General features: G+C 40.4%; 1 protein-coding gene across 3 annotated transcripts in view; it reads left to right on the top strand.

Annotated features, from left to right (window-relative positions):
* The window catches only part of bcar1 (BCAR1 scaffold protein, Cas family member), a 94402-nt gene that overhangs the window by 32645 nt on the left and 41419 nt on the right, over positions 1-20338 (top strand). The window contains exon 1 of one of the 3 annotated variants that reach the window (XM_084363708.1): positions 9001-9359. The exons of the other annotated variants lie outside the window; for them this stretch is intronic. Coding sequence (XP_084219834.1) covers positions 9348-9359 — 12 coding nt within the window. The 5' untranslated portion in view covers positions 9001-9347. Of the gene's footprint in view, positions 1-9000; positions 9360-20338 lie in introns of those variants that run through there. 3 annotated transcript variants of the gene reach the window in all.

Here is a 20338-nt window from a genome sequence, read left to right as displayed (position 1 = left end):
GGTAGAAATCCTGCACTATCCAACATACCATTTAATTGTCTGCTTTCATGATGTTATTTCAAGTGTATACATCTGATTATTCATAAATGCATGTTTGATGCATTCATATCTCATCAATACCAACACTTTCACTAGTGTTAGGTTTGAGACCTAATTTACCTTATGGGCCACAGACTAATGACAGCTTGAGGTTAGCTGGACCGACCGGCCGGCTGTAGTCCAGGCACTATATTGATATTAGGGCTGCCACAAACGATTATTTTGATAGTCGACTAATCACCGACTATTTTTTCGATTAGTCGACTAATCGGATCATACGTAAATTGAATGTATAACATACAGTTTATCGCACCAGCATGCAAGCTGCTCTTATATAACAATCATTAGCTTTCAGCTTGAAGTGTTTAAGGTATATGCTAACTACTAGTGACATAGGCCTTAATTAACTCTCCCATGACATTCTCATGCACCTGTACATCAGAAACAATAGGAGTGATAGGTACAGTAGGATATGCAATAATTAACTACTGCATACATCTTGACAGCTCCACTTTACACTGTTGATTTGTATAATCCCAACAGACATGTCCAGTGATTTTCAGCTCTCTGTGTTTACATGTGTCTGTTTTGATGATACAAGTCAGCGGTCCTGAAATGTGTGTTTCTCTTCTATAAAACACATTCTACATCGCGGAGACAACGTCCTCTCCACTGAGGGCTTCCTTCATCTTTGAAACGGGGCAGAGCTCCGTGGGAAACACCTGCCTGACAACAGCAACGTAGGGAACCGTGCACGTCCGCGGCGCACAGCTCCACGGACATGCACGGGGGAAAAAACGGCGTCGCCGTCGCACCGAATGCACGCGGCTACGCGCCGCTTTGGGTTGTGAGCGCGCATGTTGCGCGTCTACATTGGAAACTAATAGGTAGACTGTTATCAGTATAATCAGAGGCAACCATGAATGAGTTCGCCTCAGTTTCACGTGATTGTCACTGTCAGCCTGTTAATTTAACTGACCCGAGCTGAGACGCGCACCCCCTCCCCAAAAACAAAAACTCTTCGGATCTGAACGATTCACACAAGTCACCTAATTGGCCACGAAAAAAGCGAGTTGCGCTTTTCGGCGCGCTGTTTGCGTCCCTGAATATAACAAAAGTGCATTTTGTGCTCAGTGCTCACAACGAACTGTATTAAACTTTACTACACTCTGACTCTATATAATCCCAAACTGCACAAGGCTCTTGTTCCTAAGGCTAATGAATCAAATCGTCATCGCTTATGTTAACGTTTACAGCTATCAATATGAGTAAGTAGTAAGTTAGCTCTCTGTTTACGCTAATGTTAGCAGCTAACTAGCCAGTTATCTTAACGAGACGCCGGTCCCTCTTCATCGTCGTTGTCAGCCACAACGTGCTTCCTTTTCAGGAGCTCGTGCATCACACTTGTGCTGCCGTGAAAGGCGAGTTCTGTCTTGCAGATATTGCATCGCACACTTTTCTCTTTAGTTTTCTTAAAATGCTCCCACACTTTTGAGCTCCGTTGCCGCCGGGTAGCCATGATACCAGAGAGCCCGTCTGGTGTAACTTCAGGTGACACCACGGCTGACCCAGATTACCACTACTGCGCATGTGTGTCAAGGACAGAAAGGCAGACGCGGCAGTGGAAGGTGCCGCAGCAGAGAGAGAAAACAAAGTTTAAAAAAAAAAAAACGACGCGTCGACTATTAAATTAGTTGTCGACGATTTTAATAGTCGACTTAATCGTGACTAGTCGACTAATCGTGGCAGCCCTAATTGATATGTATTATTCTAGTCATTTTGATATGAGATTATAGTTGTCTTTTCCTTCTTTTAAAGGCATCATTACAGTAAAGTGATGTCATTTTCTGAACTTAACAGACTGTTCTACGTGTTCTTATACTCGCCTTTACCCACTTAGTCGTTATATCTACAATGTGTGTGCTATGCCATTTTGTATCAATACAATGATCCTTTTGTCCTGTCCTGCTGCTTGTGGTGAATTAAGAATAATTCCCCCGATGTTTGGCCTAAGGTAATACCGCCAACTTTCACAGACTTTAGAATTTATGTGAAACAAGTGGTGAATGAGAAGCACTTCACAGTTGTCATGTGAAAGTATTCAGCCTGTTTTCATTTCATTGTTTTGGAAATATGAACTAATGTTTATATGAGCCTAGATTTATTGAGATGGTCATCAGCCCATGGAGACATCAATAGTTCTTATCTTAAAGAATGGACATATAAAAAAAAATCAGACACACAAGATTTTCACCCAACAGTAGCATATGGAGTATTCGCATTTTATGCACAGGGCTGAGAGAAATTGCTTGCTGTTAAAATAAGCGGCCTAAATGATGAACGCCCAGCCCGATACACACACGAACACACACACACTCTCCAAGCTCATCAATTAATGTGAGTCAGCCGCTGGACCGGAGCAGAGATCTGACAGGGGTTAATGAAATTATTAACCATGAAAAGAGAATGGAAGAAGAGTGAAGTGACTGAAGATGAGAGAGGAGATGCTCATCCACAACCCCTGTCATTCATTTTATTCTGCTTTTATTCAGGATGGGATTTTACTCTACACTGAAGTGAAAGGCTGAGATGCATAAGCAGAGGAATTCAGTAATTTAAGTCAGGCAAGTGACTCACAGCCACTATAAGTAAGATTTGACAACTTTGGGGCCTCACTGATGAACAAGAAACAAACAGCCCTTTTCAGCAACACAGATTGGGAAACTTACAAATTAGAATGACTTATTACAAAAATGACTTCACTGAAGGACACATTGGAAGTGTATTTCAGTGAGGAAAATAAACAAGTGAAATGTAAGGAAAAATTAAAACAAAAATATGATGTCATACTCACTAACATTGTAAAAATTCTGGTGCTGTTTTGTTGAAATATAACTTTGGAAGTCATTATTGACATCAGACCTTTAAAGCAGTAAGTTCTTACTATGTAGTTACTAGGGATGCAACGGTAGAGTTTTCCCACAGTTCGGTATGCATCACAGTTTTTGGGCCACGGTAACGGTACGGTTTCGATATCTTAATATAAAACTACTCACACTAGCAAAGGCAATATTGCATGTAAAAATAATTAAAAGCAGATATAGTTAAACCACAAACCTTATTATAAAAATTTAACAATTATATTAATTGCCTTCCATAAAAAACATATGCAGTATCCAATCAAGTTAAACAGCAAACATTATTGCAGTATTGTATTGTAAAGTATTGTATTGTATTGTTTGCCTTTGTGTATTGAACCTAACAGGGCGTATTGAACGGTTCAATAAAATATTGAATGTTGTTGCATTCCTAGTAGTTACTAAAAACTTGTTAAGTAAAGAATAATGATCAAATACACTATCAAAATGATCATTTTTATATTGAGAGATTTGAATCATTCCTATTATTCCTTGCATATATATTTGCCGACCTATTATACACAGATTATAATACAAGGTCACAAGATCTATTATTTGACACAGACAAACATTTAGCACAGAATTAAAGATGAAGATGTTGACATGAAATGGATTTTCTTTACCTTTAGTCCAAGAAAAATATCATTGACTGCCTTGTGTTTGCTGGAGTATTCTTCATGGATACAGGTGCATCAGTGCCAAAGTCTCATCAAAATGAACAAGGGAGCTGCATTTTTAATGCCTTGCTATCACGGTCTCAATACACATTTTGTCTTTGGGTGTCTTTCTGGCATTCGAGGACTGTTCTGTACCAAACATCCTGTTCACTTCTGGATCCTAGGACAAAATACTATAGAAAATACAGTAGTAACATATACTGTACGGTACATGACCAAAAAACATTTTTTCCACTTTTTTCCATTTTACTGCAGAAATCTTACATATTCTACCTTTAAATGACTGATAGTGTTGAGCCTGAGCTCCAGTATGAATGTCATCAACCTGAACTGAGAGTGAAGACACAGAAACTGAGTGTCCATGAAGTCCTTCCCCAGCAGAGACCATTACCATATTCAGATTCACATTGCCCTACATCGCTTAATCCTCAATGGTTGCTTTCTGTTCTTGCGTGCGTGTATGTGTGCGTGTGTGTGTATGTGTGACATGCACTTACGATTTGTAGGTCAGTGTGACAAAGGCTGTTGTTGTCAAGTGTTGCGGTCAGAGAGGGCAGTGCTCAGGTCATGGAAGAAGTGTGTGTGTGTAGGTGTGTGGAATGTTCTGCTGGATAGTTGCCACCAGTACTGGTCAGTAACAGACACAATGTAACTACTGTTCATCACATATTAGAGGAGAGGCAGGGGGAACCAGAGGTACATAGATTTTCTTTTCTCTTGTGCTATTGCTTCTGTTGAAACACAATCCACATTGGAGGAGTGCAACCCAGCGTCCAGTTGTGTTGGCCAGTCATGTAAGCGAATGATTAGACTGGAAGACTATCAGCATGGATAAAAGACCAAAAACATGATGGATTGCACCCAAGGATGTTACATTAAAACCTGGACACAGCCTTGGAGACGGAGCCCCGTTCACTTTTATGAAGATGCTTAGTGGCACATGAAGCCAAATTGGCTTGACTTCCTAACGAAAAAATACCCAGGTCTTCCGTGTTGTGGGGCCCCTAGAGTGTGCGCACTAGAGATCTCTGCTGACCAAGCCAGCTAACGTCCAGTTTAGGGCCCAGCTACCTTGAATGGGGATAAGATATTTTAATTGTGCAGCTCTTACAGACCTTACCAGTTTTATTGGACCGAATGGCTCAAATTATGACAGTGAAACGAGTCATTTCACAGAGGTTGTGACGCTCACAAAATGTGTCCACCATTTTAAAGATGCTTCTTTCACAATGTAATGGGAAAAAGTGTTTTTGGGCCCCAGTGTGTCATGTGACAATGTAATTACACTGTTTGGCGACTATGAAAGTTGGCTCAAATGCCTGGCGCTCTTCGTTGGAGGCTTGATTGTAAAACTTTTTGCCAAGAAAATTATTATTTTTTTTTTTTTTCTTCAACTGGCAATGCAGACAATTGCCGTAGGACCAGTAGCTAAACCTACTCTGGTGAAGGCATGACTTGCAGATCAGAGGCAAAGGAGGATGGGTCATTTGCGCATTATTATGGAACCCACTTATGTTCTCACAAGACCCGCCCTACTCTGCCTCTGATTGGTTGGATTTGTTGGTTGCGTTCTCCGTCTTGATTCAAACTGTTAACACACACATACTCACACAGTGTTTCCCACACATTTATTTATTTGTGGCGGTCCGCCACAATATCAACATTGGCCGCCACATATTGATTTTCTGATTTTGTAGCCGTGCATCCAGTTCTCACTCACTCAAGACAACCCCTATGAAATGACTCGTTTTACTGTCAGAATTTGAGCAATTCAATCCAATAAAATTTGGAGAGTCTAGAAGAGCCGCCCGATTACATTTTATCCCCATTCAAGCTAGGTGGGCGCTAAACCGGAAGTTAGCCGACTCACGCCCTATGGCACCCCAGCTGGACAGCCACCGCCACAATTAAAGTCTGTCTCTGTGGGAACACTACACACACACACATACACACACACAAACAATGTCTATTTTTGATGATTTTTGAGCTGTAATTTTGCAGGCAACACACAACCTGTTCGGCCTCTCTCCCGGTCTTCTGCTGCTTCCGCTCATCCTCTGGAGCCGCTCTTCACTAAGTGTCTCTGGGCTTGTTAGGTAGAGCTGACACCCAGTCTGTCCGATCTACCTAACAAGCTCAGAGACACTGAAGCTGCGACAGCCAGTTGTGGTGGTGTGTTTACTGGGGCAACTAGGGCTCACAGTCTGCTTCATCACTGCTGGCTGTTTGTGTGAAACAACTGTGAGAAACCTCAAGCACAACCCATTAACACCAGATAGCCACTGGACATACAGTTGGGAAATTGCACTTGTGTTTTTCTCACGGTTGGTTTGTAAAACAAGGAGCCTGCGGCAGAGCTGATGTAGCAGACTGTGAGCCGTAGTTGCCCTGCCGGTAAAGACACCACACCACAGCTGCAGTGTCTCTGGGTTGGTTCAGTTGAGCAGATAGGCCGAATGGTGTAGCAGCGGCAAGGCAGCCCCGCAGCAGTCCGCCTGTCTCTACTTGATGAGTCCAGAGACACTCTGAAGAGCTGCTCCAGAGGATGAATGACCCAGACAGGGGCAGCAGGAGACTGGGAGAGTGGCCGAAGAAGTGGTTACCTGCAAAACTAGAGCTTATAAACTGCCGAAAACAGACAATACCAGAGCTACCTTCAGAGATGGAGTAGGAAGGGTCTTGTGAGAACATAACCGGATTGGGTAATAACATAACCGGATTTGGTAATAACACATCATTCAGGGGTGTTCAGGTTTACATACGCAAGTTGGTTATGCTAGCAAAGCACTAAAATTTGTATTTTTATATGTGCCTTTGATAAAGAAATGCATGTTTTTTACACTCATTTGTTTTCATGGTTGTTCTGTAGCTCTGTAAATGTATTTTGCAGACTGAAATGTGTGTACATTGCCAAGTTAGTCAGTGTGTTTGTAAAAGAGGCACTATGCTAAGACTTTTTGTACAGTATTTAATCTCAGTTAGTGTCAAATTCTGTGAAACTGACACCAAATTGCAGTGAATAAATAGAGAATTCCTGCACTTTCCCTTTTTACAGGCATTTTATATTCTTCAGTTAGACAGATATCGTGATGTATCGTTATATGATTGTCTTGCAATATATCAATTATCGGTATTGTGGACCATGTATCGTGTATTGAATCGTATCATGAGGTACCCTGTGATTCCCACCTCTAGTAGGCTATGGACAGGTCATTGCTAGTGTGGACTTTCTTATATGTACAGTTTCAGAGGAACACAACATTGTGCCCCAGGATTTTGAGAGGCAGCAAAAAGGCTACCAGTTTAATGCAACAAATCTTACTACAGCTATGGAATACTTAAGCAATATTATGTTGAAAATGGCATTTTATGCTATTTGGCGTCCCCCACAGTTTCTGAGTGCAACATCACTGTTGTAAATACAAATATGTATGTACAACAACATATAGTGTAATGTAGATGCTAACTACAGACAAAAGTCATTAGGTCGGAACAATGTTATGTCTTGAAAACTTGTATGTTGAATTAAACATATATGTAACGCTGTGATCCTACCTTCTCACTGAAGTTACATAGTGCAGAAATAAGCCTATTACAAGACACTGTACTTCTAACATGATTCTGAAGCTGTTATGTTATATAATGTTGCATTAAGTTATCCTTTTTTTGCTCACTATATCTTAGCCTTTCTTACCCTCAGGTGTGCAAAAACTACAGGTTAGGAATGTCTTTAGAATACATAAATGTAAAATTATCAGTTATCTTGTCCATATTGACCATGAGAAGCAGTTAATCAGCAGTAATCAGTACGGTTGAAAAAACTCACCTGGAAGAAATCACGAATACTTGTACTCCTATTGGGAATATGGTGTTTTGTTTCAACCTCTTGTGGCCAAAATGAGTATTACAAAAACACACAAAGTTGGCTGACAAAAAAAAAGTTTTTGCATCCATCCATTTTTTTCAACACCCATTTTCATAGATAAAAAAAAAATTGAGGAATAAAGATAATCCTGGCAATACTTTTTGACAACTGTTCTTAAGCCATAAACACAGAAGAGAAAACAATGTGAATCAGAAAATAAACCAATTTCCTAAATCCTATTCTAAATATTGTATTTACTTGTTGGCAGAAATATATGCTGAGAACTAAAATTAAATCTAAAATACATACAGTAAAATTTACCATGCTGATTCATTGGTCCGACCCCTTTTAAAAAACTTATTTACAGTCTTTGTCTTTTAAGTTTATCACACAGGATTCAAGTAGAGTTTAAAAAGTCATTGAACATTGTGAATTAGTTCTTGAATATTACATCTCTGAAATGTTATAATTTTTCAGAATTTTGAGATTAATCTAGGAACTTTTAGAGACGTATTCTAAGTGTTTCCTGGAAATATCCATTGAAACATGATATTCATTTTTTAGGAAGAATAGAGAGAAGAGACTTCTGAGAGTTATCTCTGTTTAATACATTGCGTTGACTTTGTAAGAAACTTTTGATTTCCTGAGTAATTTCCTTGAAATAACCTTTACACTCAGCATTATATTTATTCATCATTCATTTCAGTTTCACATTTAAGTACCTCTGCTAAAGAGGTTATGTTTTCCCCTTGGTTGGTTGGTTGGTTTGTTTGTTTGTCAGCAGGTTTACACAAACACTTGCAAATTGATTTCCACAAAGCTTGGATGGAGGGTTTGTGTCTCAGCCCAGAATCGACCCCATTAACTTTTGGTGTGGATCCAGATAAAGGGAGATCCAGGAATTTTTTCTCTTTTTCTTAAATTGCCATTAGCCAAATTTAACATTTTTACATGTTCTGCTGACCTGCTGTGAACTGTTCTAAAGACATCACAATGGCAGTGAAAAAGTGAAGCAATTTAACACTGGTCTCATTTTACTTTCCTAAGAATATACGATTAAATATAACATAATTGTGGGAAACTATGGGACCCGTAAGAAAGTCTGTTACAGAACATTCTTGACATGGGTTAATTGTCTTTTATATGATTTGTTGCCATGGGACACAGTGATTGTCTTTGTGTGGACCTCTAATGAAGCAGCTTCAGGTTAGTTAACAGCTCTTCAAGGCACCAATCTAAGGGGAAAGACAGTTGTTGCCTTTTGCTCATGTGCAGTACACTGTATGAGTGAGTCTCAGCAGCTTTTCCAACGCAATGGCAGTCTCTGACAGCCAGGGGGAGAGAGAGAGGGGGTAGAAGGGACAGTGGAGAGAAAGCTCATTTGCATGCCTCAGGCCAATAGCTAGAGTGGATAGAGGGAATATCAGGATCCAACAGGAAGTGACGTGTCGGGTTACACACTCCTCCCTCTTTTCCTCAGGCAAGTGAGAGAGAGAGAGGGAGATCAAGAGAGAAAGAAGGGGCGCACGGGGTAGAAGTAAATGGGCCAAGTAGCAGTCTCATTCTTGCTGTGTGAGATCACAGAGCGGCAGAATGTGTCGGGATCTGCTTGACTACTGAGAACGAGACTGAACAGGACAGAGGGAGAGACACAGAGAAGAACACGAAGGAGGACAAAAGGACACAGGAGGAAAGGAAGGAGGGAGGGTGGAGGAGGAGATTTGGAGGAGTTTTGGGATCTTTTGTGATCTACTTTCCACAAAGGATCTAGTTGGCAAAGTGTGTCACGGGCTGAGCTACAGCCCTGCCCTGGAGTTACCACAGCCGCCTCACTGCAGCAGGGACAAAATGAACTATCTGGTGAGTGTGTGTGTGTGTGTGTGTGTGTGTGTGTGTGTGTGTGTGTGTGTGTGTGTGTGTGTGTGTGTGTGTGCGTGTGTGTGTGTGTGTGTGTGTGTGTGTGTGCGCGTGTGTGTGTGTGTTTGAGAGAGAGAGATATCAATGTGTGCATGCAAAATCACTGACTTTATGGCACTCCCTGGCTCTTCTTTTTTTTTTTTTTGTGGCAGATTCCTCCCTTTTGTTGGTTCCCAGCAGGGAGTGTGTGTACGTTTTTGTGTGTATGTGTTTGTGATCAAGGGTTTAAAGTCAGTAGACACATTTCGAAGACACTTAACTGTCCTGTAAAGGAATGTGCATGAACATAAAGGATATCGTTGCTAAAAAACAAAGTGAGTTTTCAGAAATCAAAAACTTTTGTCATCTGCTATTGTCTTATGTACGTAAATATTTAAAAGTTAAAGAAACTCAAAGACTTGACTTCTTTTGTTAAATGTAGGCTATTAAATGAAACAACAATGGAAACTATATGCTGGCAGAATAAGTAAAACATCATAAATTGGTTGTGAAAAGAAACTGAAGCAGAATTGTGGCATAGGCTTCATATCTAAATACTTTAATAAGAATTTACATAAGTTTATAACTTGATGCCTATCATCATCTTGAGAGCTTTCCTTACTGAATCCTAAAGATACACTGCACACATTTTTTAAAAACTTTCTTCCTTGAATGCATCACTGCACAGAAGCGGAGCACACAGCAGAAGTAAGCCGTCCAGTTATGGCTGGGAAGGAAGAAAGAGAGAAAAAAAGAAAGACAGGCGGGGGAGAGCCGTGGTCTGTCTTTCTGCTGACTCAGAGGAAAGTGGAGAGAAATGAAGGTTTTATGGTCAGAGGACACAGGGAGGCGATCAGTCGCCTGAAAGAGAAAAATGCTTCAGTTAAACTAGAGCAGAGAGAGAGGGAAGGCAGAAAAAGAGGCAGAACCAGATGATATGTGCAAGTATTAAATATGACATTGATTTAGTAAAGCAGAGAGACAGAGGGGACTGGTTGACTGGAGGAAGAGAAAAATGGTTTGGTGAGGAGGGAGAGAAAAGTAGTTAGAAGTAAGGAATGGAATGAGGAGAGGACAAAAAAGTAGACAGAAAAAGAAACTGGCCGTAACAGTCCTTCCCTGCTATTGTTCGAAAGGCTTCTGCATCAGTGTTGGCTCACTGCTCATGTCATACCACTGTGTGTGTGTTTGTGTGTGTATGTGTGAGTTTGTGTGTTAACTACACAATCAGGAATGTGGCAGACAGTGAAATACTGTGGAGCAGGTTGCTGTTTGTGTGTAACTAGTGATTACATGCCAGTAATTAGTGTGTTATTAATGTAAAATAACATTCCACTGTTGTGAAAGCCATGACAAAGCTTTGCCAGTCACTATACAACTCTGCTATGATGTGTCAGCTAATTGTAAGTGTTAATTCAGGTTTGACTTAAATGTATTGCTTATAGTGGAAAATAAATTGCTTAAATGTAGAGCCTATGCCTTTTGCCATTACATCTGCTGGCTTGGCTTTATTCGGTTTGACTCAATGCGGCAGGGAATGCATTTCCATCATAGCTGGGCTACCTGCTTGAAGGTGTGTCTTAACTAATGATGCACTTGTCCCAAACAATCACAGCTAACAAAGTGGCTCCGCTAATTCAGCTTCAAACACTTTTAAATTCCTGTAACTTCTTCACAACAAAAGCCCCCGTTATTTAGTCATTTAAAAGCATTTATTATGAAGCAGCATCACAGGAAATGTTGTGTTTTCACCAGCAGTAACTAAACATGACTCCCAAACAGCTGAAAGTGAACACGATGAATCAGTAAAACACAGCAGATGTTTGAAAGAATAAGCAGGACGAGAGAAACTAAAGAGATTCAGTTAAAAGCTACAAAATTACTGAGAGATAAATACACTGACTTTTAAAAACCTTTCTCTCAGGTTTCCTGCACAGACATTTGCTGAGTATCGATTTGCAACACACACTTGTTTAAAGGTGGGACAGATGCTTGTTACAGGTTGTCTGTCACGAGATGTCAATGCGGCCGGCTTGGAGGCGGTGGAAGCTGGTCATTTCTTTAGTTATTTTTTATCCCCAGAAGCACTAGCATTTAACTCAGAAGTAAAAGGAAAAAAAAAGTTAACATCAGCATTATATTTTTCGATGAAGAAGTAGATCTGTGCATCATTTCAGGACCACTAGAACAGACATTACTGTATGAGAAGACAGAATAATTATTTATTTAAACATATTTATTTAGGATATGTCCTGATTTTAGGAAGTCTAGATAGCAAAAAAACCAAAAAAAAAACCACATGAAATTAGATTTTTGTAAATCAGATCAAAACCACATTTGGAGGAAGTTTAAATGCATTCAAATCAGAGAGTCAGTCCAGATGCTTTAGCCGCTCATGTCAGATTTCAAAGTGTCTTTTGTGTCACTTCTAACGTGACACACAAGCATCATTGTCAAGTCCAGAGTAATGGAAGTGCATCAGAGTGGCTGAGCAGAATCCATGCTGCTGCAGAGCGGTATGGAGGACAAGCTGAAATGTGAAACATGATTGGACTGGAGAGAGAGATGATGGATCTCTATTTTTCACTAGTGTATACACTAGTGACACATGGAAGCATATATATGTAGCTTTGGTAATTACTATTACCACAGCTACATATATATGCTTCCATACATATGAAGATTGATTGTCTTGGCACACAAATCTGATCTGATTTGGCCCAGCATAAAAAATTGAGTGACACATACTGTATATGTATTTTCTTTATAACACACTCTTAAAACACCAGAAGCCAAGCTGTATGTAGATGTGTATATATATGTTCTCATTGCACACTGACTATGTTTCGAGTTGTAGCAGGATAATGAAATGAAGTACACTCAGAAACTGCTGCATGCTAACTAAAGTCGCTTGTTTTTTGAACGTGATGTTGCACATACAATGAGCATTAGAAACCCCCCAATTTTGGAGTGTACAGGTGTTGTTATGATTGTGAGTGATGATACTATATCATTTTTTAAGGAAGCCCTGATGAGTGTTAGTTATGTACAGAAATGCTCATAAGATATCCTTTAGTCAAACAGGATAAAGTGGTGCTTTTGTTGGGGACTATTTTCAGTGGCAGATTAATCCACATTTGGTGCCCTAGTGAGTATTTTCGGATGGTGTCTATATGTATGTTGATAAAGGAAAATGTCACCCAGTGCGACGGCATAGCTTGTTAATATTATGGACATACATGGAGTAATATTACTCCATGGATCGACAATGGAGCTTTATGGCACCGAGAAGAAGACATTTTTAAGATCAGTGGGAAATGGTTTTCTGTTTGCACCGTGGTTATGTCTGTCTTACAAACACATCACAAACACCATATACTGTACTTAGCAGTCCTTTTCCTCCTTTTTTGTATTTTTTGCTTCAAGTCCTTGTCATGGACATAAAGGACAGTCTTAGTAGTAAATCAGTAGTCGATGGTCCTTATTTTGTCAGTGCGCATTTTTTTGCCAATTTATTTCTCCTGACTCACTGACTGAGTCATGGAGGCCTGGCTTACAGCAGGAAATCCCCTCTGTGTCCTGCATGACGGAGGCATTCAACCCCCCATACCGCTGCCTCCACTAGGATGTTCTGGCCATCAGAACACACATACAGATCCACCAAACAATCTTTTTCACTCACTCCTGAGTTAAAGCACACACGTGTCACCCATAAAGCTAGTAAGTCAGTAGACAGAGCACCTGAAACGGCTTTGGCGACACCAGACAGTTATCAGTTTTGCCTCAGTGATCACCCCAAACAGCTTTTGAATATGTGTGCCCGATGGTCTGGAAGATACTGTCAAGCAGTCAGTGCTGTCTATGCTTTAGTACTAAAGAGGGAAAGTGGAGATGATACAGATGATTATGATTTGCCTGAGATGATGAAAATGAGGCAATTTGAAGTTTGGAATATGACTGTATTGTGTCAGTCTCATCAATAACAACAATATTTTAATAATTTGTTTTTGAGACATAACTTTAAGTAAATGCAGGCCTAGCTGTAATGCAGGTTTATCTTTGCACTATGCAGCCTGACCCAGGATGTACAGGATTTTCCATGCCGCTTGTTGAAGATCTAGTGGTCACCTCAATCCTAGTGTATTATGCAGTTCACTACAGGACTATAGAAAAAAGTAATGTGACAGAAAGCTGGCTTCATTATTGTTATTGTTATGCTTCATTTTTGTCTCCACTCTTAAGAACCATGTTAATGTTGACAGTCAGATGACAATTTGTTCCTGTCCAGACTAAAATAAGAGCTAGTCTTATCAGGTATGCTGTTTTTAAAAAGTTCTTATCTAATGTGTGTAAATGGTGCAGATAAATATAGATTTTATAAAAAGGTCATCTCTGTCAGTGAGGACATTCAGAAAACAGGAGGAGCACTTATACATGTATACAGTACATTGATTAATTGATTGATTTTAAGTGTCCCACCACCACATGGTGCTCAGCCCTCAATGGCTTACAAGACACAAAGCAACAACATGCAAATGTCATGAAGCAGTGCAGGATGTGTACTTGCACAAACTAAATCTTTTATTTTATATAATATTCAGTCATTTTTCACTTCATTAGTTAGCATACAGTAGACCACAGTGATAGGAAATTGAGACGAGAGAATGACGGGTGAAATATGAATGGTGGTGAATGTTGAATTAACGGATTGTAATTACATGGTTGGTTCATACTTTTATATAAGGTTACTACTGGAATAGGTTTACATGCTAAAATGTTCAAAAAATGCATCCATTTTCCTCACCACCACACATGTTAGAGAAGGAATATGATCTCTATTTACCTCAGCCTCACTGTCCAACAGGCCACTAACATTACAGCTGTGTAATGGTTTTTGTCTGGTGTTAGCAAGCTACCTCCTGGGTGCTAATCAAAGTTGCAAACAGTTGCCAAGCAAATTCATTCCTGCAGTTTGACCATTTGTTTTTAACACGTACCTATATATTTACCTTCAGGGCATGTCTATCAAGTACATTTACACACAGCAGCAACACACACACACATAGAGGTGAGGAATCCAGAGGAAAACAGGCTACATATGAGAACAAAGCTAACAGTAGCTGAGCTGGATTAGTTGGCTTCAAATAAGGCTTAATGTTCACACATTTTCTCTTGACTGTCTCTCAATATTACAGGATTATTTCAACATCACCCAAGGCTGGGAGTAGTCACATTAGCCGAGCAACATGTTAACAGGCTGAACTAAAAAATAAAGAGTAAAGCAACATAAAACATGGCAAAACTTACAGCTTCCAAGTTTGAAGTCTGGTAAGAGACAGCTGGTATCGACCTATTCTTCAGCTTGTACAGGTAATTCCCTCATTGATAATGCAATTTGTAGTTAAAGTTACACATGCTTGAGCTTGTAATTTACCGCAGCAGTCACACACACACACAAGTCAATAGTTTTTCTCTCATATTTCCATAAATAACAAAGTAATTCCACTGAGTCCTGACATCCTCAGTTGGGAGTGGATGAAGACATTCATGTTGATTCTAGGATCCAACAACAGAGCAGTTTCTGTATTTAGCTTTTAGCTTTGCACTGACCCTCCAAAGTAAAATGGCTAGCACATACAGGAGTTTCGACTCAACACGGCAGAGGGGTCCATTGTTTACGAGAAAAACAATGGTGGACCTTCAAAAAAGTAGCTCTCTAGCTTTGGGTGGAGATTCAGTGTGTATTTCTCAAATGAGCCTCCACTTTATGGAAGATGGAGACCAATATCTGAATGGCTTCTTGAATCCCATGTTTGCTGACATAGGGAGCCCACAAAAACTGACCGTGTTGTCTTATTTAACAGTTTGTGGGTTGGTATGCACTCCAGATTCCCTAATGTACGTGCACAAGCACTGAAAAATTGAGTTTTTCATAATATGTCTCTATTAGGCCCCTAGGCTACCGGGATGCCCTGCATTCCCTATTTTCAATAACTACTCCAAACCAACAATGTGTGAAAGATGACATTTGTATTATCACGGCAAGTCTCTTGAGTCTGTGAAATATGCCAAATACAGTAAGTGACCACAGTTACTTTGTCCCATTTCTCCAGTGTCTATGAGACACATTGAAATTTGGACCGGTGCTGAAAGACAAGGCCTTGTCCTGCTCTGGACTGACTCATACCACACTGGTCATGGACTGCCTATTAGAGAGAAGATCGCCATGCAAGTCAACATTCTTAGCAGTCAGTAGTCATCTCCCAGAACATGAATAGACTGGATCAAATTACATTTCTTGACTAATTAACAGCTCAGGTTTTTTCCCAGGATGTTTGATTGTACTGTCTTCACAATTAGCATGAATACTGCGAGTACACAATTATCAACTATTTATTTATCTAGAGAAGGATTTAAGGCAGCTTGGCGGCTCAGTAGTAAATACTGCCAGGTCACAGTGAGAGAGCTTCTGACCTGAATGCCTGTTCTTCTTAAATTTAACTTAAAGATCAAAAGAACAATTGTGATGTGTAACATCTTAGCTCAAATGTCAGTTTAACTGTTTTTCATGATCTGTTGAAATCTGTGTTTGAAGTATGAAAACACAAGTCAATGAGATGTAAGTGAAAACTTTGCTTGCCCTTGGTTTCACACTACAGAAGAGCACAGTTAGCAGACAAACAACAAGCTATGAATCACTGGATGTTTTCCCCTACTGCTCAGTGCTGAATCATAGTCAACACTGCAGTCTCAGCTGCAGCTTTCTCAACAGATTTATGTGAGTGATCAAAGTGTCACAGTTCACTAGTGTGGAGATTTATGCCCCAGCGGTTGTGAAGCCATTTTTAACCAGGCACCTTTGGTTTGCTGTTTTTCCTCCCATTTCTGTGGAGATGTAGAATAACAAAATAGTAAGGCTTTAATGCTTTTCATGCAGCTTCATGTCACAGTGGTTTTGAGCGTCTGTGTTTTAAACTGTTTATTCCAGCGTAACGATGAATGCCTGAGCCCTTCATCATAAGTATGTTTCGATCAGAGAAGTAAAAACTGTGATCTCCACCCACACAGTTAGCCGAGGGCATGTCAGCAGATTGTAGCTCAGGTCTTTCCCACCTGTGTAAGTGCAGGTTAGTAAAGCCCTTAAACACAGGTGATGGCAGGTCTGTGGATGTGCCTTCAGATCTACTATTGTGTACTGTATTTCACAAATTCATTTCTGAAGAGGTTGTGAATTGATACTGTTAGAGTTGCTGGTTAACTAAGTAGCTAACAGCTGATAAAACAACAATGGTTATGAATGCATCTCCTTTTAATACAGATTGAATACATTACACTTCGCTGCACACATGTCTGAAATACTGTTGTTTTGCCCAGTGACTGCTATTTCCAAAAAAACCCTTCTAATAGCTACCCGTACTGTAAACGTACTTACGTCTGCCAAGGAGGTTATGTTTTAGTGTGTGTCCATTGTTGGTTGGTTTGCTAGCAGGATTACACAAAAACCATTGAACAGATTTCCAAGGATCTTGGATGGAGGATGGGTCTTGGCCCAGAATTGACCCAATTAAGTTTGGTGCGCATCCAATAAAGGAATAGATCCATTTTCTCTCACTTTCTTTAACATTGCAAGCGTTTTTTGACACTTTCTTTCATTTCATTTTCAATGCATGGATCTTGATTTTTAAAAAAAAATCTGGCGTTTTTATGTGGCTGGTATCTATGAGTATCTAAGTACAATTTGATAATTTGCTTAATATAAAAAACGATCTAGTGGATTTAAATATATTTTGTTTGATATCAGATTGAGCTTGACTGAATAAAGGGAACTGTCGGGGCTAAGCAGACGCATGTGCTCTACTGATCTAGTTTTTAGATTAAATGGGGAACAAACAATTTAAGTTTATTCTTAAAACAAATTTCAGATGAATTACTTTGCACTTTTACACAAAAGAAAGAAAGCTACCTGTGTAAAATGTATTTCAATAAGATCTCATAGGTAGTAATAGCTGTTCTATTAGTGTACACTATTTTGATTCCTCCTACCTCTATTTCTGGCTGTTGTTTGCAAGGAGGAGCTGCTTTGAATCAGCCAACTATCTTTGTGCGTGCATGTGTGTCTGGCAGCTATTCATAAGTTGCTGCCAGGGTTGTCTGTCAACAGGTTAAGCAACAACCAGGCCACGCCTCTGTGAGTCTATCCTGTGCTTCAGGCTACACAATCCCTGCTGTTGTTTCTGCTGTTAGTCACAGCCTGAAGGCAGGAATTCTTCAGCTGGGATCATCCCTTGTGAAAGCAGCATCCTTTACTAGCACTAAGCGGGGCCCATAAAGCTGGGGCTGTTTAGAAAATCCACATTTTGTTGAATCTTTGAAACTCAATAAATAAAACAAAATGAAATTATATAACTCTTAAAAACTGCATTAATTCACAGCATAGCAAGGTTTGGATTTTTGTCACACATTTGAATTATTGATCACCACAATTCTCCACTGAAACAAACAACAAACAAAGTATGTTAAATATTATATGTTAATATGTTTATAATAAGTATAAATATGTTGCAAACATCAGTGTCAGCTCCACAAAGATGCCCAAATGGGTGGAGGATTCTTTCTGCTGCACAAATTATCCATGCTCTCACAACTATTTCCCAAGAGTAGTCTGGCGTGCCAAGACAGGAAAAACAGGGGGAGGGACTAAAGGGGAAGGAAGGAAAGAAGGAAAAAGAGGATCGCTGTGCTGTATTTGTTGGTTTTTCATCTTTATTGTGAAATGTGTGTGTGTGTGTGTGTGTGTGTGTGTGTGTGTGTGTGTGTGTGTGTGTGTGTGTGACACCAAAGGAATGTGAGGAAATACAAGAGTGGTGTGTTTGTATGTGGAGGCTGTGGAATGTTGTAATTTGTGTGTGTGTGTGTTTGTGTGTGTGTGTGTGTGTGTGTGTGTGTGTGTGTGTGAGAGAGAGAGAGAGAGAGAGAGAGATAAAGTAAAGACGGGCCTAGGCTTGCTTCAGCAATAGCAGGCTTACTCAGCTGGAGAGTATCTGCAGGCCCTGATATACTTAAGTTACTAGAAGATCCATGTCTTCATAATCATGTCAGCTCAACCAATTAAAACATCATCATGTTTTCCACAATCTAACAGTGTTTGCTAATCAAGTCAGTGTTACGAATGTTCTGTTTATGCATGTTTTATTCCTGGTGTTCTTGAAAATTGTCCTAATTTAAAACCAGATAAAGACACCCTTTGATGGGGCATATTATAGAGAAGAGAGTAAGGGCTGTATTGAAAATTGTTTGAGTTTTGAGTTGAAATATTTGAGATTTTTTCCCCCATCCTCCAATACCCACATTGCAACGTGCATCTCGGAGTGTCTGGCAGACATCTCCACTTGGACAACCTCAAGCTCAACCTTAAACTGAACTCCTCTTCATCCCGGGGAAAGACTGCCCTCACATGGACCTGTCAGTCACTGTCGAGGACGTCATGGTATCGCCTTCATCGACTGCGAGGAACCTGGGCGTAATCCTCAATGACGTATTATCCTGCACCCCCAACATCACTGTGGTGGCCTGATCCTGCAGATTTGCCCTCTACAACATCTGCAGGATCCGGTCTTTCCTCACAAAGGACGCAATGTAACTCCTGGTCCAAACACTTGTCTTCTCCCGCCTGGACTACTGCAACTCGCTCTTGGCTGGACTCCCAGCCTCTGCAACTAAACCGTTGCGACATATCCAGAATGCTGCAGCACGTCTCGTTTTCAATCTGCCCAGATTCTCCCATGTGACCCCCCTCCTCCATGACCTCCACTGGCTTCCTGTTGCGGCCCACATCAGATTTAAGACCATGGTGCTGGCCTTCAAGGCCGTCAACGGAACTGCACCCATCTACCTCCAAACACTGATCAGTGTCACACACTCCCCTGCGCGAGCACTTCGCTCTACTACATCAACCGACTGGTACCGCCATCGCTGAGAGCAAACGAAGTCCGCTCAGCAGAGTCGCGACTCTTCTCTGTTTCGGCACCCCAGTGGTGGAACGAACTTCAGACCAATGTCAGGACAGCAGAATCACTAGCCATCTTCTGCAAAAGACTCAAGACTCACTTGTTCAGACTTCACCTCGACCCCGCATAGCATGATTCCCCCCAAAATAAGGTGCACTGTGCAACGGGGATGTATTTAGACTCTTAATTAGTAATGGGTGTATTTTGGGCGTAACATAAATGAAACCAATCTGAGTATCATCTCCCATTCCCTTTAAGAGAGTTAGTTATTGCAGCCGCACGAGTGATATTTCACAATGTTGATGGTAGAGAGCTTAGCTGTCAGTGATGGACGATAGCATCGTCATTGGCCCAACCCTATTAGAGGTGTGTGATCATTTGTCATAACTGATGCAGATGGTGAGTTGTCGAGAGTTTTAATCCACTGAGTGAACAACTCCCCAAAACTATATTTCTCAATAGAAGCCAAACGAAATGTCCAGGTGACTTTTCTTGCATCCAATGATGCAATTATGGTATATTAAGGTGGTTTTTCTGGGATTGACTGATATGGTTAAATTTGCTTGTCCGTGGCTGAGTGTCCGTCCTTGTTTGATCTGAATGGATTACTTTAGATATGGTTGTATCTAATCTGTTGGATTGTGCTTTACTAATTATTTTATGTCCCAGTTAATCAGGCTAACAGGTCTTCAGCTGGAGGTGAGGGTTGAGTCATTTGTAGTACAACATGTAGTTTGACATGTCGCTCAGCCATGTCACAGAAGGAATTGAAGGCACCATGATCACCTAATCTGACACAGTAACCCTGTTGAAAGACATGAGTTATGTAGTATTTCTCAGTGCGAGTACCTGGAATGTCACAATTTTTAGAATTTGTTCTGGATCAAATAATCATTTTGGTCTGAGCTGATTTGATAGAGCCAGTTTTGTACTGCT

Source organism: Pagrus pagrus (assembly GCF_965226575.1).
Source record: "Pagrus pagrus genome assembly, chromosome: 10".
Classification (NCBI taxonomy): Eukaryota; Metazoa; Chordata; class Actinopteri; order Spariformes; family Sparidae; genus Pagrus; species Pagrus pagrus.
This window is presented reverse-complemented; position numbering and strand designations above follow the sequence as displayed.